At 39.0% G+C, this 25459-nt stretch overlaps 1 protein-coding gene across 1 annotated transcript in view; it reads right to left on the minus strand.

Moving 5' to 3' along the window:
- CCDC141 (coiled-coil domain containing 141) overlaps positions 1-11291 on the minus strand; it is a 207312-nt gene extending 196021 nt beyond the window's left edge. The window contains exons 1-2 of the mRNA XM_007450727.1: positions 11190-11291; positions 8543-8665 (exon numbers count right to left, since the gene is read on the minus strand). Coding sequence (XP_007450789.1) covers positions 8543-8665; positions 11190-11291 — 225 coding nt within the window. The remainder of the gene's footprint in view (positions 1-8542; positions 8666-11189) is intronic.
- Between the last annotated feature and the right edge of the window lie 14168 nt (positions 11292-25459).

Here is a 25459-nt window from a genome sequence, read left to right on the forward strand (position 1 = left end):
TTCCCTAATCTACGTGCTAGTCGCTCCTTTTCAGCATCCTCAGCACACATACATACTGCCAAGGTTTATAGTTGCATTTAATGGAGACAGGGTGGAGGCTATTTATTCCATATTTCCTGGAACTGGAACTAGTATCCAACTTTAAGACATTACAAAAAAAAGACAAAAATTCTAATCTCACTCAAGTTCCTGAACTTCAAATATGTGTTAGGTGGGAGATAGAGGATACAGGTAATTTGAAGATCAGAGCTAACCACAGAATCAGAAGTTTGATGTATTCTCCTGAGGACTGATAGCTAGATGAACTTGTCATGAGAATGATATAGCCGTGTTATTTGAAAACATCTTGAGTTTTACACATTTATACTAATAGTATGTCTAAGATAAGTCTAGAGTTTAGAAAAGATGCATTCTGGCTAAGGCTAATCAGGTAGGAGTCGTACTAGACTTAAAACAAATAAAACAAAATCCCCTCATTCTTGGTTAAGTACAATACTTACTTACGGCTTTTCTGGAGCAGAAGTATCTGGTGCCTTCTGTATAGAATGAAAAACGTATATTTTTACCCTGACATTTAATCTAACTCAGTATATTGAAGATTGGGAGTGGGGGTGAGTGGGTCCTATGCTACCAGCTACCATCTTACCACTACTACCCCTCACTTATTTATTTTTGGCTTATTTGTCTTTCTTATCAACATGAAGGAGTATAACCCTTTGACTGTCATATAAATTGCAAATATTTTCCTTCCAGTTCATCGTTTGTCCTTTAAATTGGTCAGTGGTGTCTGGAAAACTCATATTCACCTCCAGGACAGCTCAAAAATCACTTTCTCTGTCAAGCTTCCCCTAGTTTTCCTGGCAGAATTAGTCATTCCTTCCACAATATACCCATAATATTCTGTGCACACCCCTGTGTGCTGAATTATAACTACAAACTTTTTCCTCCTGATCAAGGAAGTATATCAAAATTCAAGTCAAAGAGACTAACATTATAATAGATATCTTTGCATCTGCTTTTCAGAATCATTTTTCCAAAAGTAGATCATTCACAAACTTCAAAATTTTCTTTTTATTTATTTACTTATTTATCATACCATCTTTCACTTTAAAGAATCTTAGTTCTGCTTCTCAACTATCTCTCCATGAAAACTCTTGCTTTCTTCTGCCTGTCTCTTTTCATTCATGAGCGTTGCCTTCAAAATCCCTAGAGGATGCCACCATTGCTCTTGCCCTCTGTTCCAGTTATCTACTGCTGTGTGACAAACCACTGCACACTCTAAAGACCTAAAATAACAATTATTTATTGTGCTCATGATTCTCAGGCAGGGCTCAGTGGGTAAGACTTGTCTCTGTTCCGCATAGGTCAGGTTGGAAGCCCAACCAGGTCTGGAGAATCAACTTTCAAGATGGCTCAAATGTCTCGCTCACAGGGCTGGCAAGTTGGTTGGCTGTTGGCCAGGATCTCAGCCAGAGCTGTTGCTGGGACCCTCGGTTCTTCTCCACATGGGCCTCTCCATAGTGCTCCTTGACGTACTCAGTTGGTTAGGTTCCAGGAGCAACTATTTGAAATTACAGGAAGAGAAAGCAGCCAGTCTCTTGAGACTGGACTGGAAACTGGCACCACATGATCTATGCTGTATTCTTTTGCTCAAAGCAGTCCCAGAGTCTGACCAGTTTTAAGGGAATGAACATAGACCCCCACTTCTCATTGGGAAGAGTGCCAAAGACTTTATGGCCATTTTTAATCTACCGTAATCTTCTTGTATATTGGGTCCTTCTAGAGTTGTCAAAAAAGTTGTCAGTATCTGCTATAACCAAGCCCTGCTCTGTTCCTTGCAGAAGTGTGGAAGATGCTTCTCTTCTTGTGGACTCTGTGTCACTTGGTGTCCCAGCCCACAAAGCAATACGATGAGTGCTTCATGTTTCCCACAGGCCCTTCAACTTCAGCCAAGGAGCCCAACCTTGACTGCTAAACCAAGACAGGGATAAGATAGAGAGCATCCTTTCCAAATTTTGTACTCTTCAGGCTCTGTGCCAACAAAATTTTCTCCTTATAGAACTCCTTCCCCTCTAGTAAATCAACTCATATCAACACTTCATTAAGTATGGACATCCTCTGAACTGCGGCTTAGCCCAAACTAGTAACAAATTATTTGTGATATCTGCAATCTTAATGTGCCTTAACTCCATGTCTGAGAAGCCTATTTCATGGACTCTCTAGCCTCTTAAACCAACCTATCTTATAAAAACAATATTTTATAAGATTGCCCATGACACTTTCCAAATACAGAGAATGCTATTCGAATTTTATTTCACTCCACAGCTCCATACTGTTCACTGGAACTGAACATCTGGGAAAAGAAATACCCTGTACACTAGGAAAGTGCTAAGTCAGCCAGGGAAAATCACTGGGAAGTTTTGCTGTTTCATAGTTGTAAGAATACTATTTTTGTTTTTTAAATATAAAAGTTCTCTATTCTCAAAAGCCTAAAAGAGAAATTATACCACCCACTAGTTCCCACTCCCCCAGGAACCCTGCATTGTTCCTACATTGTTTCAGTGACCTTTGTCAAAATGATCAGTGAAAATATGCCAGGTACTTTACATGTATAGAACATTAAGACACAGATCCCTTTGAACCAAAGATCAATTAAGTGCTGGAATTTGGAAGGTGCCAATTAGTTTCACCTCTCTCTCCTCAAGATTCCAAATCAACTGAGAAATAGACATCAAGGTCAGATATGGATCAAAATATCTGCTCTTATTACTGGTAAAGCTGGACTGGAGGGTGGGTTTGATTTGACTTCCTACTTTTTCTTTTTAAAAATCTAGTCCTTGTGACCTGCCTATGGAGACAACTGGGTCTGAGGTATAGACACATATTTGGCTGCTCTGTGTAGGTTGGATTGTGGCCTTCCTCTTCCACATAGGGACATCTGGCCAAATCATGCAGAAGCAGAGAGACTAGAGAACCTGCAGCCCACCGGTAGTCAGAGTCTGCAGAGAGAGCCTTTGAGGCTGGCTTCCCCATGGTGGCCACTTCTTCCCCTAGTCTCACCAACTGGGTAACACCCCCTGCCCCCTCACTCCTAAAGGAAGAGAAGGGAAGAGAAGACATGGGTGAAAGCATCGTCCACAACATTTCTGAGAGAGTAGAATTCCCTAACTTGTGGGTCTATAGGAAAACATGAAGGAGAGAAAACGAATCTCCTATATGAAGTAAACATTTAGGGTAAAACACTGCTATGACATAGATACTGTAAAATAGGTTAGTCCTCTTCCAATACTGTTCTAAAGCGTTCCATCACATTCACAACACACATGCTATAAAATTTTCTCTAATATGTAAATATATATAATTCAAGCCACACAGACTTACTTTATTAAAATACATTATTAAGACCATCATCAAGAAAGTGAAAAGATAATCTACAGAATGGGAGAAAATATTTGCAAATCCTATATCTGACAAGGAATTAATATCCAGAATATGCAAAGAACTCCTACAACTCAGTAACAAAAAACGAGCAACCCAATTAAAAAATGGGTAAAAGACATTTGTCCAAAGAAGATATACAATTGTCCAATAAGCACATGAAAAGATGTTTAACATCATTAGTCATTAAAGAAATACAAATCAAAACCACCACAAGATATCATTTCACACCTAATAGGATGGCTATAATTAAACACACACACATACACACACAGAGAAAATAACAAGTTTGGGCTTCCCTGGTGGCTCAGTGGTTGAGAGTCCGCCTGCCAATGCAGGGGACACGGGTTCGTGCCCCGGTCCGGGAAGATCCCACATGCCGCGGAGCGGCTGGGCCCGTGAGCCATGGCCGCTGAGCCTGCGCGTCCGGAGCCTGTGCTCCGCAACGGGAGAGGCCACAACAGTGAGAGGCCCGCGTACCGCAAAACAAACAAACAAAAAAACAAGTTTAACCAGGATGTGAAGAAATTGGAACACCTGTACATTGCTGATGGGAATGTAATATGGCACAGCTGCTGTGAAAAACATTTTGGTGTTTCCTCAAAGACTTAGCACAGAAATGCCCTATGACTAGGCAATTCCACTCCAAAAGAATTGAAAGCAGGTACTCAAACAGATACCTGTACACCAACATTCACTGTAGCATTATTTACAGTAGCTGAAAAAGTGGAAATAACCCAAGTGTCCATGGACAAATGAGTGAATAAATAAAATGTGGTATATCCATATATTTGAAAATTATTCATTCATAAAAAGGAATGAAGTTCTGATACCTGCTACAATATGGATGACTCTTGAAAAAGTTATATGCTAAGTGAAATAAGCCAGACACAAAAGGATAAATATTACATGATTCTATTTACATGAAATACCTAAAACGGACAAATTCATAAGGGCAGAAAGTAGCTTAGAGGTAACCAGGGAAGGGAGGAGTGGGAGTCTTTGCTTAATAGCTACAGAGTTTCTGTTTGGGGTAATGAAAAAGTTTGGGAAATTGATAGCTGTGATGGTTGCACAACATGCTTAATATAATTAATGCCCCTGAATTGTACACTTAAAAATGGTTGAAATTGGGCTTCCCTGGCAGTGCAGTGGTTGAGAGTCTGCCTGCCGGTGCAGGGGACACGGGTTCGTGCCTTGGTCTGGGAAGATCCCACATGTCGCGGCTGTGCCTGTGAGCCATGGCTGCTGAGCCTGCGTGTCCGGAGCCTGTGCTCCGCAACGGGAGAGGCCACAACAGTGAGATGCCCGTGTACCGCAAAAAAAAATATATATATATATATATTTTTTTACCACAATAATAATTTTTTTAAATAATGTATTCACACTAAATATTCCAGTTTACTGCAGAAAATCACACTATTCCTTATTTAAGGAATAAGTTTTAGTAAGACTTTAAACTTTACTACTAATACATTTTGACTATTCATTTTTAACTAAATAAAGAGAAACAGGACAAAAATAAACATTCACTGGGTCAGAGATTTAGTCAGAATCAGGGAGTTGATAGATTTATGAGTCAAGTCAGAGGTGAAATTTTTCAGTTTTTTATACTTTAAAAGGTCATTCTTCACTGAATGCTAATATCATATATTAAATACAAATACAGGAGCTAGGGTCCAGAGGTTTTCTTGGTTCTTACAGTTGTAACCCCTTTGCACAACAGCAATGTAGTTACTTGCAAGATGGATACTGAGGGATAGAACGTTCTCAGCAACATTCGTAAGGCATTTCCAACCCCTCTTTTCCCCTTTGACCACCTGAGGATAGTGTTGACAGTGGCCACAGACAGATCTTTGTTACCTGCTTACATCTCCCTCTCCCCTCTCCTGAACTTCTTCTTTCTCATTAAAAATAATCGAGTCTGGTTTGGGAATCTAGATGCCTTTAGGGAATGAATGCTTTTTCCACATGACTATGCTTTCCCCACCGAAAATAGGGAAATATTTTTTCTCTGGACACTCCACAGGAATGGTTAAGTACCCTGCTGAAAGGAAAATCAGATCTCTGGGGTATAAGACATTACCAACATTAGAAACACTCATAAAAATTCTGTGTTTCTAGAATTTTTCCCTTTAGTCTAAATTATTATGGTCTGAGATATTTTTCAATGGAAGGCAGAAAATAGCTTTTCTATCAAATTAAACATCCAAATTTCTCTGATATATTAATTATCAACAGCAAGCACTTCTATAAATCATTGCATGTCTCCCCCAGATTTCCTTTTTAGGTGTTTAAGGGTATCTGTTATTATCATAATTTTTCAAATAAAGAACCTGAGACAAGAGGGTCTATCTGCTTTGCCCAAAGCAGAGTGGACTCAGCACAGAACTCCTACACCCTACCGACACTCCTAAGAGTCCATTCTTCTTTATAATTAGAACAAATCCCAGGGCCCTGTGCATAGGAAAAGGACTGGAATGAACATTAAATATGAAATATTATTGGCTTATTGAACTACTAATGTTCCTATCATTCAAAAAGCTCATATTAAAAATGACTTGGTACAATTTTCTGCTACAGGTTAAGACTGTACCTACCCTAACATCATAATAACTACTACATTGATTAAATTAGTGCTCTATCTATTTGCAGTACGGAATTCACATTTTTCTTATTTAAAAAAGTATTTTGTCAGCAAATCTGAAACAGACTTCAGACTCCTTGATTTTTTTTAACCAAAACGATGCTACTACTTAAAATTTCTTGGGGGTAAGTGGCTGGTTTGTTGGGTAAGGTGGGGTGGGAGAGGGTATGGGAGATAGACATTAAGAGGTCATGGTTAGAGGCCTGTGTGAAGCCAGAAGGCCTTTTTACTTGAGACCTCATGTTCTTAGATCCATGTACAGAGAGGCAGAATGGTCCCACTATTCCATTGCTTGTTATGTTAAGATCCGCAATAGATATTAACCTTTGATTCATCCTCTCCCAATCATTTCTACAGATAAAGAGTGAAGTCCAGAAGGCTAGTCTATAGCCAGAAGACTGGCATTAAAGGACAAGACTTTAAAATTGAGAATCACAAGCACCTTCTAAAGATGGATCCTGTTGATGGAAAACACTTTTCCAGCTGAGCTCCTGAATGGATGTAGGTATGCAAATTTGAGCATAGTTGTTAAGGAGAGATGAACTGCTCTGCTTATAAAAGAATTCTCCCTGGAGTTGTGGGCCTGGACAGGAATAGGATTGCGGGGGTTAAGAGGTAGCCTGAGAGACCCAGACTGCTGTGAGCTTCCGCACCACCCACAGTTCATCAGTGTACCTGAAAGTGCTGGCTGGGCATGAATTGCTAGCGGGACCTGGGGAAGGGACGTAGCTTCAAATCCAGGTTAACTTTAGAAACAGTAGGCAGGTACATATGAAGGGGCTGGGGACACAGGAGACCTTGAGAAAGTAAACCTCTGTGGATGGGCAAGAATTGCAAGGAAGTGTTGGGTTTCCACAATTCATAATATTAAGCTTTTTGTGTAGCAGCAAAACCTTGAATTGTTGGCCAAACGACACTAGTTAGCAGCACAATTAGTGCTAAAACATAGGTCTTTTGATTCCTGGTTTAATGACTGTTCACATCATCGTGTGTTTTTTAAGATATACAAAGGACTTCCTGGTCGCCAGGGATTTCTTCCTTGAAAGACAGCCCAGAGCCCAGTGCAAGGAGCTGTCTACACGGAAGAATAAATTCTGGATTCTAATAGCCCCCTGCTTCAGTACTAATTCTTTCTTCAACTTCTCAGTCTGATTTACCCTTTTACTTTTACTCCTGCTGTTGGTATATGTCAGAAGCAGAACAGATCTGCCCCTAAATCTAGGAAGCAAGTGGAAATTCCACCCTAGATGTTCAAAGAAGCCAGTAATATTAAAGTACTGAAGACACAGAACATCTAGTCATTGCAGCCTTCTGAATCAAACCTCTTTGATCTTAGTGATGACATTCATTTGCCTAAGAGGGTTATTACTCACAGAGTTGGCTGCTGCACAGGGCTCCATTCTCAGACGGAGAAACCACCTGTAGTTTAACGTCTTACCTGTCACTGTCTTGAAATTCTTAACAATTTTATCTTTGACTGTGTGTTTTATAAGTGAAGTCCAATGGGACAACAGAGGAAGTGCTGGGGATTGGAGCTTCATCCTGCATGTGGTCCTGCCCTCCGGGGAGAGAATCTCTTTGCTATCCTGTCTGCTCCCCCACCCCTGCTCAGTGACCTCTGTCATCTGCCCTGGCAGGGGTCAGGGCACAGCTCAGGAAGGGTTGGGGTTAGGCCCACACCCTCTGCACTGAGCTGGGACTGAGGCCCAGTGCCTGTGAGCGGCTGCACTCACCCCACATATATCCCCATGGCTGAAGGAGCCAGACATTAAAGAGCAGATTAAAAAAACACCATGACAGGCCAAGAAAAAGCTTTTTCCTGCTTTTTGAACAGGGAGTCCCACATTTTCACTTTGCACAGGGCCCCACAAACAACATTCTTGTCTCTGATTAGATACCTTATCTGGCAATCTCAAACCAACACTGTTTCTAGATTCTTAACTAAATAACCGCAACATGTAGGTAATAATAACTCTATTTATTAAAACCATTCTTTGGTTTCAAGAACTCTTAATATTAAATGTAAAATCAGATATTTTCAATAGTTCAAGAGGGAAAAAGCCTCTATATTATTTTTGCCAGCAGGTCTCATTAACAATAGGAAGTTTGGATCTGTTGTTGTGGCTTGACAGTATGTTGCATGGAATGGAAAAATGATGGAATTTTTTTTTTTTCCACTGAGGCAGCCAGGAAAAAGAAGGTACTTATTTCTCCACAGTGAAAATATTATCACTCCATATTTTCTATCACATTAGGGAAAGTTGAAAAAAATCTTGTTACTTCTCTCCAAAGTTGGTGTTTGCTCATAAATAACCATAGTGTTTTTCCATTACCTATCTGGCACTATGTTAACCTGGCCATAGGCCAGTGGCATCAGGGGAATCAAGAGGAAGTGTAAGAAACAGCTTTTTATTTCTTTTTAATTTTGTATCTGCTTTTCATATCTTAATATCTTACCTTAAGCTTGGCCAAAAGAAGTTCATGATCATGAAGAAGTCTTTTGGTTTCATCTTGATTGCTTCCAATTTCCAGAAGATTGGGCTGTGATTCAGCCAACTGAAGTTGTACCCACTTGCCACACTAAAAATAAAAATGAAATAAAATGTACTTTTAGTTCCTCTTGTTCCTTTCCTTGCACCCTTCTCCTTTTTTTTTCTTTTCTTTTTTTAAGCTTCCAGTTACACTGTGAATACTTTATTCTTTCCACAGAGATAGATAGGCCTTACCTAAATTGAAATAGAACAGGTCTAACATAAATCCATGCCCTGTCTTTCCTTTTTTTTTTTTATGCTTAGGATAAATTCCTTTCTCTTAGCATACTGGATATAAATTCAAAATTCCCAAATGAGGAATATATACAGTAGATTATGTATTATTGAAGAGTACAAAATTATAGAATAATTCACACACTTTTACATTCTCTCATTCACAAAACCGAACTCTATAAAAATAGTGATCTGAGCAAGTAGGGTAAAAACTTCACCAAAGGGAAGAGGTTTCATAAATGTAATGTAGGCTGATTAGTGTCTTTACACTGACCTTGCTGATTCAACCAGAAAGAATAAACAGCAGATGAAGCAACTGATTTTTCGCTTATTCCAAAGTTAAAACAATATTTTCCAAATTTTGTTGTTGAATATTCAATAAAGTATGTATAGAAGTGTCAGTGAAATTAGATGTGTGACAACTGCTATTTGAATGCAGCCAGCTTGTTTTCCACACTTAGGACCCTTTCATTGCTCCAAGATATAATTCATCATTGCATTTCCTAAGGAATTGCTTTTCTAAGAAGAAACAACCGATGAAGCAAGAGGAACCGCTATGAGGCATGTGCACGTGGCTAAGTGAATTGCTGAAGAGAAATGAGAAACCACATGTCTATTCTAGATCATTAGTGCCCTGAGACTGTTTAGAAATGAGAAGTCCATATAGAGCAGACACAGGCACTTCTACTCCCTTCAGATGGACTTCCCACTTTGAAAAGTTTGGGGTTTATTCCATATGGGATGGCAGTGAACTAAGGGAGCTGGGGAGGGAGGACAGAGGGAACATTCTTAGAAACACAGTTCAGTTAAAATAAGAGTTTCCAGTACAATTTTAGAGGTTTTATTTTCTTACTGTCAATTTACCTCTGATTCATCATTTACTCTGTATGCATTCTTCCTCATCTTACTCTAAGAAATGTTTCATATTTAAGGGAAAGAAAATTTAACTTTTTTTAAAAACAGTAATTTTTCCTCTTTTCCCTCTCTGCTGAAATTTGCAGTTACTCAAAGCATCATAAAATCAAACACAAATTATCAATTTTGCTACTTTTGCTTCAGGCTTCTTTCCATGTCCACTCATTGCCCTTGAAAAGAATAGAGGTCAAGGGACACAGCAGAGGTTCTGTTCATGTAGATCAAGTCTTAGGAGCCCCGGGGAATCGGCCTGGGTAGGCACACTTTGCATTCAGTGCTTCTAGAATGAATCATTTTGCTCAATGTCAAGTGCTGCTTTCCTGTTAATAATTTTCACATTAACATAAAGTTCACAGCAATTAAGTGAAAGTAAACAGGTCTGTCGTCTATGCTTCTTACAGAAGGCCAGAAAAGTCATTCAATTAAGCTTGGTGGGGCCCTGAAAGTAACAGGCTGTGGTGAGCACCAGCTTGTTTGCTAAATTCCCTTCATTAAACACTGAATTCCTGAGGTGGTGAGTTGTCTAAATCCAAGCATAAGGCTTCAGGGATTTTTACAGGACATATTCATAGGAAATAAAATCATGGATGCCTTCTTCAACCTAAAGATGTGTGGTCACCTTTGCAAATGAGCAAACTGTTTGACATAAAACATGCAAAAACCTTTAAGGGAAGTGCTTTTATAAATTATTTTCCTTGTAGATTTTATTTTTAATTTATCTCTGTGACCTGCCAGGGAGAGGAGAGAGAGATGCTGTGAGCACATGACAAAATAAAATAAAATAAAATGGGAAAAAAAAAAAAAACCTTTAAGCCCCAAGTGGCTTCAACTTCCTGCTGTTAAGGGCAAATTTGACACACGCCCTCAGCACTTTCCCTGGTAGGGTCTTTATTCCCCCAACCATGTGACAAGGATTTACTAGTGTCTTTACCATGTCAGAACCAAAGCTGCAGAGGGCACGTGTCACAGTCTCTTATTAGGTGTTCCCTGCACTCATCATGCCAAAACAATGCCACCCCTTATCTGCTGGGACCCTCCTCTTCCCTCTTTCATCACGTCCACTCTCAAAAATCACAGACATTTCCCAGGTCCACTGGACTCCAGCCTGGCAATCACGAACTTTTAATGACAAATGCTTTGTCTTTAAAAACCAAACTGAAAGTATATGGTAAAGTTTGCTGTTGCTTTCTAGAAAAATCAAGCTGCTTATAGATGTTTTCTGGCTAACCGAAAGAGAAACTCTAGCAACTGGCTGAAACTTAGAGGTTTTTCTCTTAGTTGCAGTTTAAGAAAGCAATAAGATGTACCTGCTGGGTTATTTTCTATATGCTGTGTACTGCCGATTGTGTGGAATGTTCTTTAGGATTATCAGCACACAGCAAGAAGCCCACAGCTACACAGAAAAAAGGAAGTTGTCAGCTTACCTTTATGATGGCTATAACGATTTTGGAGTCCCCAGCCTGCACAGCTACTGAACTGACTGTTGTCGTAGAAAACTCCTCACCAGGACTTCCTTGGCTGGACATGGTACATTAGAACCAGAGTTTACGCTTTGGGCAGTCTCCGTACAGATGTGTGTCTGCTGGTCATTTCAGAAGGCAACCACCGGGGTTACTTGGATTCATTCAGGGCAAGAGCTCCCCTCGCACTGATTACTCTGCCAAAAGGAAAGAACAGGAGGTTAAAAATAGACAACCCCATTGAGTTTATCATGAGAGAGAGAGGAGAGAACGGGAGAGAATAGCCACACCCCTAGTATGGTAACACTGAACGCCTGTTATTTTGGCCATTATCTTAAATGCAGAGGGCAGCTTCTAGCTCTCTATCAGCTGATGTTTGATAGCAAATGGAAAAAGAATTACATCCTCACAACCCAAATTACTTTAGCCACTGAATCTATACAGTTTTGGTGGGCTTTGAAACCAGCCAGTCATTAACCTGGGTATCAATCTTTTCACAATTTTTGAAGTCTCCTGCATGCAAAGAAAACTCCCAAAAATGTACTTTAAAAATAAGTTCTGGTATTTGTTTTGGGATTAAGCCATAAAATTGTTTGAAATATCTTTTTGGATTAATCTGTTTTCCTAAAACTTACTGCCTTTTGTCAAATGAAATTTATATGAAATGGTCATATTTTCTCAGTCTCAGATTTCTTAGGGACATTTAAAAAATATTTCAATGAGCAGTTATCAATAGATATCTACCAAGTCAGGATTTCTTTAAGACCATCTACTCCACTGAACAGTATTTTCAAGTCCAGTTGCCACAACTACTAGGAAGTAATATACTTTGCTGTTACTTTTAATTGCAGCAGTAAAATGTTTTGGGTTTTTTGGATTAAAGGTTAACACTATGTATATTTTGCTACACTTTTTAAAAAAAGGATAACATTGTACTTCAGATTCGGTTTTTACTTTTCCCCCATGCCTTGTGCAGGAAAATTATAGACAGCTTAAATCAGAGCCCAGGATCGGCAGATTAATCCTATTGCTAGAAACTCAGTGTGTGTTACAAGTTGTCGGTGGTATTAAACAGCAGCTGTTGGATTCCCTGTCAAGGAACAGCTGAAAATAACCCTGAAGCTTAGGTCAGAGGTCAGATGCAAACACATCAGAGATACTGACTCCAGAGCTGCTGGAGCCATCGGAAATCTCTGGAACAAAGCCAGAACAGAGGATATAGCAATAAACAGAGTTAAATGAGTCCACTCGCTGTTTAAACCCTTAGCTCAATTTAAAAGCACGGTCAGGTTCAGGGCCAATATTCAGAAGGCTGAGTCAGCACCACTGTTTTGTTCTGCTAAGGTTCATGATAATATTCTTGAATCAAAGGGGAAATAGTGCTTTTACATACACTTTGGTTTCAGCAACTATTTTTTTTCCCAGAGCATGTCCTGGCTGCTCTGCAGTTATGCAGCCATGACCTAGTTGCCTGCTGTTCCAGCGAAAGGAAACCACCCTGGATCCCAGTTCCTGGGCTCTGGGAACTTTACTTGAGGCCAGAAGGGGAGCATTTGGAACAAGCTCGGGAGAGCAGATGACAAGAGACACCATGATGTAGGAAACATTGTAAATGGTTTCATTTTATGGCAGGGATGGAGAGCTTGCAGAGAACCAACCCAACCTTTCTGTAGGGGCTGCCTCAGTGTTGAAGGCGGGCTCCTTCTGCTTTAGCAAATAGTTGGTCCAAACAAACCAAAACAAATTGAGTGAAACAAGTTTTCAGCTAATTGACCTGAAGGAAAACCAAGAGCTGACAACTGTGTCACATAATCTCCACACCCTAAACTAAAATGCCCAGAGGAGCCTTGCTTAAGCCTTTGTGTACACAGCAAACCAGAACAGCAAACAGTGACCCGCACCCAAAATACAGTGCACTTTCACCCAAAGTTAGTCCTACTGTTAGAGACTCAGTGTGTGTCAGAAGTTGCCTAAAGGCCCTCAGGAGACGAAGGGAACTTTTGGCAGCAGGCTGCACAGACCACGGCTAGAAATGAGTGGTATGTCCACAGAGCCCCACTTCAGGTGGATGATTATGTAAAGGGTGTGGAGGGCAGTGTGGACTGTGTGGAATCACCGGCCCACAGGAAGGGAGAGGAAGGAGAGAGGTGGGAAGGAGAGAGAACACCGCTGAAAGTCTGATTAATTCCAAGGCTTAAGGGCAAAAGGAATTAGAAATATTTAAGACTTTGTTAAAAGATTAATCCAACAATTCAGCAGCAAAGGTAGTATCTTTCTGTGTATAGATGACCTTTCTTTCCAAGCAGTCCCAGAGTGTTGCACAGAAAATGTTTTCTGCATTGGTGGACATGAGCAATAATGTAAACTGCATATACGAATTTAAGTGGTTTCTAACTAATTTTCTTTCAATTCAAATTCTTGGCTTTAAAATCTTGAAAAGACTTGAATCACTTTTCTCTCCCCTTCTCTTGTTTCCTATTTCTTTCCTCTTCAACTCTCTAGTCCTTCTCCCTTCAGAAGCTCTGTTTTTCAGAGCTCTCCATCCACATCTAGCTCATTTAGAACCTTGGTCTATGTCCCTTTATCTAGCATAATATTTAATTGTAAGTTGCATTATTAAGTCTGGGAAATAGTTTGGAGAATAGTAAATATATTGTACTAAAGAAATTGCTACATTAAAATTAGACTTTTTAAAGCTTTTTGAGCTTAGCTTGTTTATACTCCACCTCCCCTATCATCACCAGAAAAAAAAAAAAAAAGACAAAACAAAACAAAAAGCCTTACAGCCATTCTCATACTCTTTGCAGTTTACAGAGGATCTTGCAGAGGTTATTATGTCTTCTCTGTTTATTCCTCTGGGAAATGTCTGTTTTTATACCAGCTGAATTTTAGTGAAAAATCCTCCGTGGGGAATCAAAAAGCTATAATTGGATTCTGTAGAATTGCAAATAGCACTTCTTTCCCCCAATTTTTCTTTTACTGTGGGAAAATACACATAACAAAATTTACTATCTTAACTACTTTTTTTTTTTTTTTTTGCAGTACGCGGGCCTCTCACTGTTGTGGCCTCTCCCCTTGCGGAGCACAGGCTCTGGACGTGCAGGCTCAGCGGCCATGGCTCACAGGGCTAGCCGCTCCACAGCATGTGGGATCTTCCCGGACTGGGGCACGAACCCGTGTCCCCTGCATCGGCAGACGGACTCTCAACCACCGCGCCACCAGGGAAGCCCTTAACTACTTTTTTTTTTTTTTTTTGAGTTTATTTCTGGATTTTATTTTCTTAATCAGTCCCATAATGTTTTCTTTTGTTTCTTTGTTTGTTTTAACATCTTTATTGGGGTATAATTGCTTTACAATGGTGTGTTAGTGTCTGTTTTATAACAGAGTGAATCAGTTATACATATACATATGTTCCCATATCTCTTCCCTCTTTGTCTCCCTCCCTCCCACCCTCCCTATCCCACCCCTCCAGGCAGCCACAAAGAACCGAGCCGGTTTCCCTGTGCCATGCGGCTGCTTCCCACTGGCTATCTACCTTACGTTTGTTAGTATATATATGTCCATGTCTCTCTCTCGCCCTAACACACCTCACCCTTCCCCCTCCCCATATCCTCAAGTCTGTTCTCCAGTAGGTCTGTGTCTTTATTCCTGTTTTACCCCTAGGTTCTTCAAAACATTTTTTTTTTCTTAAATTCCATATATATGTGTTAGCATACGGTATTTGTCCTTCTCTTTCTGACTTACTTCACTCTGTATGACAGGCTATAGATCTATCCACCTCATTACAAATAGCTCAATTTCGTTTCTTTTTATGGCTGGGTAATATTCCATTGTATATATGTGCCACATCTTCTTTATCCATTCATCCGATGATGGGCACTTAGGTTGTTTCCATCTCCGGGCTATTGTAAATAGAGCTGCAATGAACATTTTGGTACATGACTCTTTTTGAATTATGGTTTCCTCAGGGTATATACCTAGTACTGGGATTGCTGGGCCATATGGTAGTTCTATTTGTAGTTTTTTAAGGAACCTCCATACTGTTCTCCATAGTGGCTGAACCAATTCACATTCCCACCAGCAGTGCAAGAGTGTTCCCTTTTCTCCACACCCTCTCCAGCATTTATTGTTTCTAGATTTTTTGATGATGGCCATTCTGACTGGTGTGAGATGATATCTCATTGTAGTTTTGATTTGCATTTCTCTAATGATTAGTGATGTTGAGCATTCTTTCATGTGTTTGTTGGCAGTCTGTATATCTTCTTTGGAGAAATGTCTATTTAGGTCTTCTGCCCATTTTTGGATTGGGTTGTTTATTTCTTTGTTATTGAACTGCATAAGCTGCCTGTAAATTTTAGAGATTAACCCTTTGTCAGTTGATTCATTTGCAAATATTTTCTCCCATTCTGAGGCTTGTCTTTTGGTCTTGTTTATGGTTTCCTTTGCTGTGCAAAAGCTTTGAAGTTTCATTAGGTCCCATTTGTTTATTTTTGTTTTTATCTCCATTACTCTAGGAGATGGGTCAAGAAGGATCTTGCTGTGATTTATGTCATAGAGTGTTCTGCCTATGTTTTCCTCTAAGAGTTTGATAGTTTCTGGCCTTACATTTAGGCCTTTTAATCCATTTTGAGCTGATTTTTGTGTATGGTGTTAGGGAGTGATCTTATCTCATACTTTTACATGTACCTGTCCAGTTTCCCAGCACCACTTATTGAAGAGGCTGTCCTTTCTCCACTGTATATTCCTGCCACCTTTATCAAAGATAAGGTGACCATATGTGCATGGGTTTATCTCTGGGCTTTCTATCCTATTCCATTGATCTATCTTTCTGTTTTTGTGCCAGTACCATACTGTCTTGATTACTGTAGCTTTGTAGTATAGTCTGAAGTCAGGCAGCCTGATTCCTCCAGCTCCATTTTTTGTTCTCAAGATTGCTTTGGCTATTCGGGGTCTTTTGTGTTTCCATACAAATTGTGAAATTTTTTGTTCTAGTTCTGTGAAAAATGCCAGTGGTAGTTTGATAGGGATTGCATTGAATCTATAGATTGCTTTGGGAAGTAGAGTCATTTTCACAATGTTGATTCTTCCAATCCAAGAACATGGTATATCTCTCCATCTGTTTGTATCATCTTTAATTTCTTTCATCAGTGTCTTATAATTTTCTGCATACAGGTCTTTTGTCTCCTTAGGTAGGTTTATTCCTAGATATTTTATTCTTTTTGTTGCAATGGTAAATGGGAGTGTTTTCTTGATTTCACTTTCAGATTTTTCATCGTTAGTATATAGGAATGCCAGAGATTTCTGTGCATTAATTTTGTATCCTGCTACTTTACCAAATTCATTGATTAGCTCTAGTAGTTTTCTGGTAGCATCTTTAGGATTCTCTATGTATAGTATCATGTCATCTGCAAACAGTGACAGCTTTACTTCTTCTTTTCCGATTTGGATTCCTTTTATTTCCTTTTCTTCTCTGATTGCTGTGGCTAAAACTTCCAAAACTATGTTGAATAAGAGTGGTGAGAGTGGGCAACCTTGTCTTGTTCCTGACCTTAGTGGAAATGCTTTCAGTTTTTCGCCATTGAGGATGATGTTGGCTGTGGGCTTGTCATATACGGCCTTTATTATATTGAGGAAAGTTCCCTCTACACCTACTTTCTGCAGGGTTTTTATCATAAATGGGTGTTGAATTTTGTCAAAAGCTTTCTCTGCATCTATTGAGATGATCATATGGTTTTTCTCCTTCAATTTGTTAATATGGTTAATCACATTGATAGATTTGCGTATATTGAAGAATCCTTGCATTCCTGGAATAAACCCCACTTGATCATGGTGTATGATCCTTTTAATGTGCTGTTGGATTCTGTTTGCTAGTATTTTGTTGAGGATTTTTGCATCTATGTTCATCAGTGATATTGGCCTGTAGTTTTCTTTCTTTGTGACATCCTTGTCTGGTTTTGGTATCAAGGTGATGGTGGCCTCGTAGAATGAGTTTGGGAGTGTTCCTCCCTCTGCTATATTTTGGAAGAGTTTGAGAAGAATAGGTGTTAGCTCTTCTCTAAATGTTTGATAGAATTCGCCTGTGAAGCCATCTGGTCCTGGGCTTTTGTTTGTTGGAAGATTTTTAATCACAGTTTCAATTTCAGTGTTTGTGATTGGTCTGTTCATATTTTCTATTTCTTCCTGATTCAGTCTTGGCAGTTTGTGCATTTCTAAGAATTTGTCCATTTCTTCCAGATTGTCCATTTTATTGGCATAGAGTTGCTTGTAGTAATCCCTCATGATTTTTTGTATTTCTGCAGTGTCAGTTGTTACTTCTCCTTTTTCATTTCTGATTCTATTGATTTGAGTCTTCTCCCTTATTTTCTTGATGAGTCTGGCTAATGGTTTATCAATTTTGTTAATCTTCTCAAAGAACCAGCTTTTAGTTTTATTGATCTTTGCTATTGTTTCCTTCATTTCTTTTTCATTTATTTCTGATCTGATTTTTATGATTTCTTTCCTTCTGCTAACTCTGGGGTTTTTTTGTTCTTCTTTCTCTAATTGCTTGAGGTGCAAGGTTAGGTTGTTTATTCGAGATGTTTCCTGCTTCTTAAGGTGGGCTTGTATTGCTATAAACTTCCCTCTTAGAACTGCTTTTGCTGCATCCCATAGGTTTTGGGTCGTTGTATCTCCATTGTCATTTGTTTCTAGGTATTTTTTAATTTCCTCTTTGATTTCTTCAGTGATCACTTCGTTACTAAGTAGTGTATTGTTTAGCCTCCATGTGTTTGTATTTTTTACTGCTCTTTTCCTATAATTGATATCTAATCTCATGGCGTTGTGGTCGGAAAAGATACTTGATATAATTTCAATTTTCTTAAATTTACCAAGGCTTGATTTGTGACCCAAGATATGATCTATCCTGGAGAATGTTCCATGAGCACTTGAGAAAAATGTGTATTCTGTTGTTTTTGGATGGAGTGTCCTATAAATATCAATTAAGTCCATCCTGTTTAATGTATCATTTAAAGCTTGTGTTTCCTTATGTTATATCTTTCTTCGTTGCTGCACGTGGGCTTTCTCTAGTTGTGACGAGCAGGGGCTTCTCTTGTTGCGGAGCACGGGCTCCAGGCGTGTGGGCCTCAGTAGCCGTGGCACACGGGCTAAGTTGCTCCATGGCATGTGGGATCCTCCTGGACCAGGGCTCGAACCCACGTCCCCTGCATTGGCAGGCGGATTCCCAACCACTGCGCCACCAGGGAAGCTCTGGGTCTTGTTTTTGTATCCATTCAGCCAATCTGTGTCTTTTGGTGGGAGCATTTAGTCCATTTACATTTAAGGTAATTATCGATATGTATGTTCCTATTCCCATTTTCTAAATTGTTTTGGGTTCGTTATTATAGGACTTTTCCTTCTCTTGTGTTTTTGTCTAGAGAAGTTCCTTTAGCATTTGTTGTAAAGCTGGTTTGGTGGTGCTGAACTCTCTCAGCTTTTGCTTGTCTGTAAAGGTTTTAATTTCTCCATCAAATCTGAATGAGATCCTTGCTGGGTAGAGTAATCTTGGTTGCAGGTTTTTCTCCTTCATCACTTTCAGTATGTCCTGCCACTCCCTTCTGGCTTGTAGAGTTTCTGCTGAGAGATCAGCTGTTAACCTTATGGGGATTCCCTTGTGTGTTATTTGTTGTTTTTCCCTTGCTGCTTTTAATATGCTTTCTTTGTATTTAGTTTTTGACAGTTTGATTAATATGTGTCTTGGCGTATTTCTCCTTGAATTTATCCTGTATGGGACTCTCTGTGCTTCCTGGACTTGATTAACGATTTCCTTTCCCATATTAGGGAAGTTTTCAACTATAATCTCTTCAAATATTTTCTCAGTCCCTTTCTTTTTCTCTTCTTCTTCTGGAACCCCTATAATTCGAATGTTGGTGCGTTTAATGTTGTCCCAGAGGTCTCTGAGACTGTCCTCAGTTCTTTTCATTCTTTTTTCTTTATTCTGCTCTGCAGTAGTTATTTCCACTATTTTATCTTCCAGGTCACTTATCCGTTCTTCTGCCTCATTTATTCTGCTATTGATCCCATCTAGAGTATTTTTCATTTCATTTATTGTGTTGTTCATCATTGTCTGTTTCATCTTTATTTCTTCTAGGTCCTTGTTAACTGCTTCTTGCATTTTGTCCATTCTATTTCCAAGATTTTGGATCATCTTTACTATCATTATTCTGAACTCTTTTTCAGGTAGACTGCCTATTTCCTCTTCATTTGTTAGGTCTGGTGGGTTTTTATCCTGCTCCTTCATCTGCTGTGTGTTTTTCTGTCTTCTCATTTTGCTTATCTTACTGTGATTGGGTTCACCTTTTTGCAGGCTGCAAGTTCGTAGCTCCCGTTGTTTTTGATGTCTGTCTCCAGTGGCTAAGGTTGGTTCAGTGCGTTGTGTAGGCTTCCTGGTGGAGGGGACTAGTGGCTGTGTTGTGGTGTATGAGGCTAGATCTTGTCTCTCTAGTGGGCAGGTCCACGTCTGGTGGTGTGTTTTGGGGTGTCTGTGGACTTATTATGATTTTAGGCAGCCTCTCTGCTAGTGGGTGGGGTTGTGTTCCTGTTTTGCTATATGGTTGGCATAGGTTGTCCAGCACTGTAGCTTGCTGGTCGTTGAGTGAAGCTGGGTGCTGGTGTTGAGATGGAGATCTCTGGGAGATTTTCGCCGTTTGATATTATGTGGGGCTGGGAGGTCTCTTGTTGACGAGTGTTCTGAAGTTGGCTCTCCCACCGCAGAGGCAGAGTCCTGACTCCTGGCTGGAGCAGCAAGAGCCTTTCATCCACTCGGCTGTTTTCTGCATTCAGTCCAGTGCAATAATGTTGTCTGGTTGAAGTCCATGAAGAAAACCCAGCCTCACACAGTTCTTTGTCATTCCTTTGCGAATAAGGACATTCCAAAACATTCCAAAAAGATCATTATTTTCCGCGGCGTTCTGCCTCCACTGGGTTCCGCCTCCGCCGGGTTCCCTTAACTACTTTTAAGTGTACAGTTTCAGTGATATTAAATATATTCATAATGTTGTGCAACCATCACCACCATCTATCTCCATAACTCTTTTAATCTTATAAAACTGAAACTCTACACGCACTAGACAATAATTCCATTCCCTACTCCCCCAAACCTCTGGCAACCACCATTCTACTTTTGTCTCTATGATTTTGACTACTCTAAGTATCTCACATAAGTGGAATCATATAGTATGTGTCCTTTTGTGACTGACTAATCTTACTTAGCATAATGCCCTCAAGTTTCATCCATGTGGTAGCGTATGTCAGAATTTCCTTTCTTTTTAGGGCTGAATAATATTCCCTTGTGTATATATTCCACATTTTGCTCATACTTTCATCCACTGATGGACACTTGAGTGGCTTCCATGTGTTAGCTATTGTGAATAATAGCTAACCTTTGTTCTCTACCTTAATTCAGTTATTCTATCCAGAAATATCATTGTGTTCTTCCTTTCATCTATCCAATTCCTCCCATTGCTTAAGACCAAGATAAAGAATCAACTCCTTTTAAAAGTTGAAATACCTACTTATATTCCCCTTTCCTCAAAATTTAATTGTAATTCACAATTTAATAATTGCTTGAATTATAAACTTTTATTGTTTTCTATTTATTTCACTTCCATTGGTATTATTTCTTAATTAAAGGCTCCTTACATAAAGGAGTTATGTCTTAATGTCTTTTTTTTTTTAAATCTTTGCAGACCACCTCATGGGGTTATAGTAGAGAATAAAAGAGTTGCTTTACGTAAAGCACTTAGAAGAGGACCTGACATTTAGCAAATACTATATACACACACACACACATATATAAATATGTGTGTGTGTGTGTGTGTATTAGTATATATATGGAGCACAGTACTAGGCACAGAATTAGTGCTTATAAATACTGGCTGACTGATTGAATCACATTAGTCATATAGAAAAAAGTTTTGATACAATTCACTCATTCAGTATTTACTCATACAACCAATAGTTATGAGCATTTGCTACATACCAGGCACTTACACATTAGGAATATAGCAGTAAGCGAAACAGGTCTCTACTCTCAAAAGGGTGACATTCCTGTGAAAAAAGACCATAAACAATGAAAAACATAACCAAGATAGAAATCCACAGTGATAAAAGCTAAGGGAAAACAACTGGTAGTGGTTAAGTAGGCTGAATCACAAAAGGTTACATTTAGAATTTGACAGAGAAATCAGGGGATACTTTCAGGGTATTTCTATTGGAATACAGAGATTAACAGGAATAATAAACTTATAGTGATTCCAAAACAACAACAAGAAAAAGTAAACCATACAAAATGGCAAAGGCAATGGGTTAGGGGCTCTGAAGTCAGACTGCATTTACCTCTCCGTGCCTCAGTTTCCTCAATGCAAATTGGAGGTAATGGGAATACCTATGTCATATAGGTTTGTTGAGAGGATTAAATAAAATAACATTTGTAAAACACTTTAATGCCTGGCACATAGGTGGCGTTCGGATCGTTATACATGATCATTTCTAAGACAACATCTGTTAAGGGATTTCCTAAATCTAGTAACTGTCACAAAATTTGAAATAACTTTTTAAAATTAAGTTGAATTACAACACTTGGTAGGCAACCCAAATGGATGAAATGTATTAGAGAGATATAAAATATGCATTACCAGGGAGGAAATATTTCAGTATAATCAAACGGTAAAAAATCTCAATGAGTCAGCGTTTCTCTAGAATACCGTCTTTAACCATTCACTTTAGACAAAATTTTCCCTAACTCATCCTTTGTATTATGTAATACTCTTCCTGGCACCTCTCATTTATTTCTTGGTTTACAAGCACTGTCACTTAACATCCATAAGTAAAGTGAAGCTGCTCTTTCCTCTTAAAACAGCCTCCATTCTGGCCATCAACTTATTCTTCTATGTAGGTATTCATTTGTTCATTCACTGAGTATGATTAAATATCTAGTAGGTGTGAGGCACCCTTCTAGATGCCAGGCACACAGCAATAAGCAAAACAAACTTCATCCACTGATGGAGCTTGACTTCTGGTGGGGGGGGCACAACCAACTAGAAAACAAACAAACAAAAATACATATATAATTATGTAAAGATGTAATAAGTGTTATAAAGAAAAATAAGGCAGAGTAAGAAGGTGACAGTGAACAGGGGATACTATTTTAGGAAGGAGTCAGGAAAGTTCTCCTGAAGAGATGAGATTTGAGTAGAGACCAGGATTAAGTTGAAAAGAGCAAGATATGCAGATATCTTAGGGAAGAACATTCCCAGTAGCTGGGCACACTTGCTGTACCTGAAAAACATCCAGTAGGTCAATGTGGCTGGAGCTAAGTGAGGATTGAAAGAAGAGAACACTGATAGAACATGATATCTACCAGGTAGGGGCCCGATTTGCTTGGACAATCATGGCTTACATCTGTTTCCCTGGCATAATTACTCTTAAGGCACCTTCCACTCTTTAAAGAGTCCTGTTTGGATGATAAATTATGTGGTAACCCTGCTATTATGCCAAGGTAAGGACTTTGGATTTCATTCTGAGAGAGATGGGACATTAATGTGAGGTTTTCATCCAAGGAATGACATCATTTGACTTAACATTGTTAAAGAAGCTCTTCATGGAGAAGAGACTGTAGGAGTCAAGAGTGAAAGCAGAGGCAGGATGAATTCCATAGCACCCAAAACACAAATGCCAGTACAATTCTCCTTTGGGATGTTTCTTTACAGACACTTAAGTTTTACTTAAGAAATATCATGACTCTTTTTTAACAGTTTTACATTCTGTGTACATTGACTGCCATAGAATTCCTTACAATTAAATGTATGTAATGACATAAATCCTTAGCTTCTCCATAAGACCTAGGAGAATAATTACAAATAAGCAACTTCAATATCCAGCAAATTTCCCTTCTATAAGTAGTAAGGAAAACAAAGCAAAACAAAACTTGGGAAAGTTCAAAGAATACCTAGCGTGGTCAAAGAGCAAAGATGGCTGTACTTACTATAATTTTAAGCCATAGTTTACCAAAATGATGTGTGAAATGATAGCAGTATCTGTTCAACTATCATGTACATATTTTCCTAAAATTCTCTATTTAGACCAATGTATGATCTGGAAAACTGTCAAATACTTGTGTAGAGTTTAGTTAAAATAATCAGCAAATGTGGCTATGATTGATTTGGCAAAACTTTCTTTTCTGAATGGGAGAGATGCATACGATACTTCAAGCCAGAGAAGACTTTTTAAAAAAATCACTGAAAAGCTTTCATGTAGAAAGTTTATTTTTAAAATTTAAACTCACAAGGCTTTCTACCTGCATTGGGCTGTGCACCCAGGCTTCAGTGTAGCAGGGTTCTTTCTCTGATATAATTCCAGTTAACATAATGAAGTGTCCTGACAGTTACCCTTTAGAAGGGAGGGTGAGTAAATGAGAAGACAAGAGTCTTAGTCAACTTGATTTTGGAAAATTACACTTCTTTTGTTTTTCCTTACTGTTGCTAAACTCCAGTTGAGGCTGAGAATTTCCATCCCAGAGTAACTCCCAGGGAGGCCTAAAGAGCAGCAGTCCTTCCAGCTGCTTGGGAACCCAGCAGTGACACTAAGGGTGAGCTGCCACTTCTCCATGCAGCTATAATTTTTGCCAAGGAAGGAAAAATAATATAAAACTCAAGAACATAAAGATCACATAACCTCAACAAGATGGTGTTATCCATGTCTAAGCAGGAAGTATGCAAAGAATTAAAAAGAGAAAATTTCTTTTTTTTAAATGACGTTTTATTAAGAAATACTAAGACTTAAAGAACTTAATGTATATGTGCATATATTTTGTATATAATATACATATGTGTGCAGATGATTATATGTAATAAGACTGTTTATAGTGTTATAATGGGCTTTCTCAGTTGTATGAGGTGATGTTTCATCATTTACTGACAGTTTATTGGCAACAGTTTAATGACAACAGTTTAAAGCCATTTTTAATAGAATTCCCCTGTAGATTATGTTTTTAAAAACTTGAGTTTCTAAAAATTTACTGTATGGTTTTTGAGATCTGCATCCTCAGTCCAAGTAAGAATGCCTCACACCAGCATTCATACAGAAGTCCCTTGCTATTGTTATCTTCATTTTTGTTAATACATCACTCACCCCAGTTGTGGAACCCACCTGAAAGGCAATGATTGTTGAGAATGTCCGGACGGATAAAGAAGTTACTAACACCTGCAGGAAAAAGGATATTCATATACTCAGCCTTTTAGGAAAAGCAGGAAACAAGATGAGAGAAACTCAGAGAAATCTGGAAATCAAAAATGGAAACAAAAGTAGCAGGTCATTTGTGCCCCACCCCATACAACTCACACCACTCTGAGCAAACCGGTTTCCTATCACAAATTCCACTCTCACAAAGGAAGGACTTCAAAAGCAAAGTCAATTTACTTTATGCAGAGTTTAGATTCTGCTCTGGCATGTCCCTGCCTTAAGCTCCTGCTATCAGGGTGAGTTGAAGGCCTCACCACTAATGTCTCTTGAGCACCTGCTGTACACGGGCCCTGATTTCCTTTATCAGCCCCATCCTCATTAAATCCCTTTAGGTTTGTAAAATTTATAACCAATTAATCTGGCTGGACCTCTCAACAACCTTGTACCGTTGGCCTTCTGTATCTGAAGATTTTTATATAAGGGACTTAAGCATCCGTGGATTTTGGTACCCACAGAAGGTCCTGGAAGCAATCCCCTGTGGATATCAAAGGATGACTGTACTATAGTCAGGGCAGGACTGTTAATTCTGCCATATGAGTTGGAGAATTGAGGCTAGAGAAGTTAAAATGGCTTATTCAAGTTCATGAAGTGAGTGAGTCTAGAACCCAGCCACTTCCCTCTTACTCTCTTGCTCCAATGCCACAGGGAGTAAGTTCTATCCTAATGTTGGATGAAAAATTATACAGATGTCCATACAAACCAGCTAGTCCACAAAAGTTGAGCATTTTCTGACAGAGCCCTCTGAGTCAGAACACTACACCAACCACCCTTAAAAGGCAACAACAGAAGTACAAAGCCACATATCTATTCTCAGCTTTCCCTATTAGAAAACTAAAGATAAAATACACACATGAAGCAATTTGGCCAGAAAAGCTTTATAACATAGGAAATATACAAAACTAAAATGTCCTGTAAATGACAAGAACCCTTTTAAAGAATTTTCCAAATCAACGTGAGCA

Source organism: Lipotes vexillifer, unplaced genomic scaffold, assembly GCF_000442215.2.
Source record: "Lipotes vexillifer unplaced genomic scaffold, Lipotes_vexillifer_v1.1 scaffold29, whole genome shotgun sequence".
Taxonomy (NCBI): domain Eukaryota; kingdom Metazoa; phylum Chordata; class Mammalia; order Artiodactyla; family Lipotidae; genus Lipotes; species Lipotes vexillifer.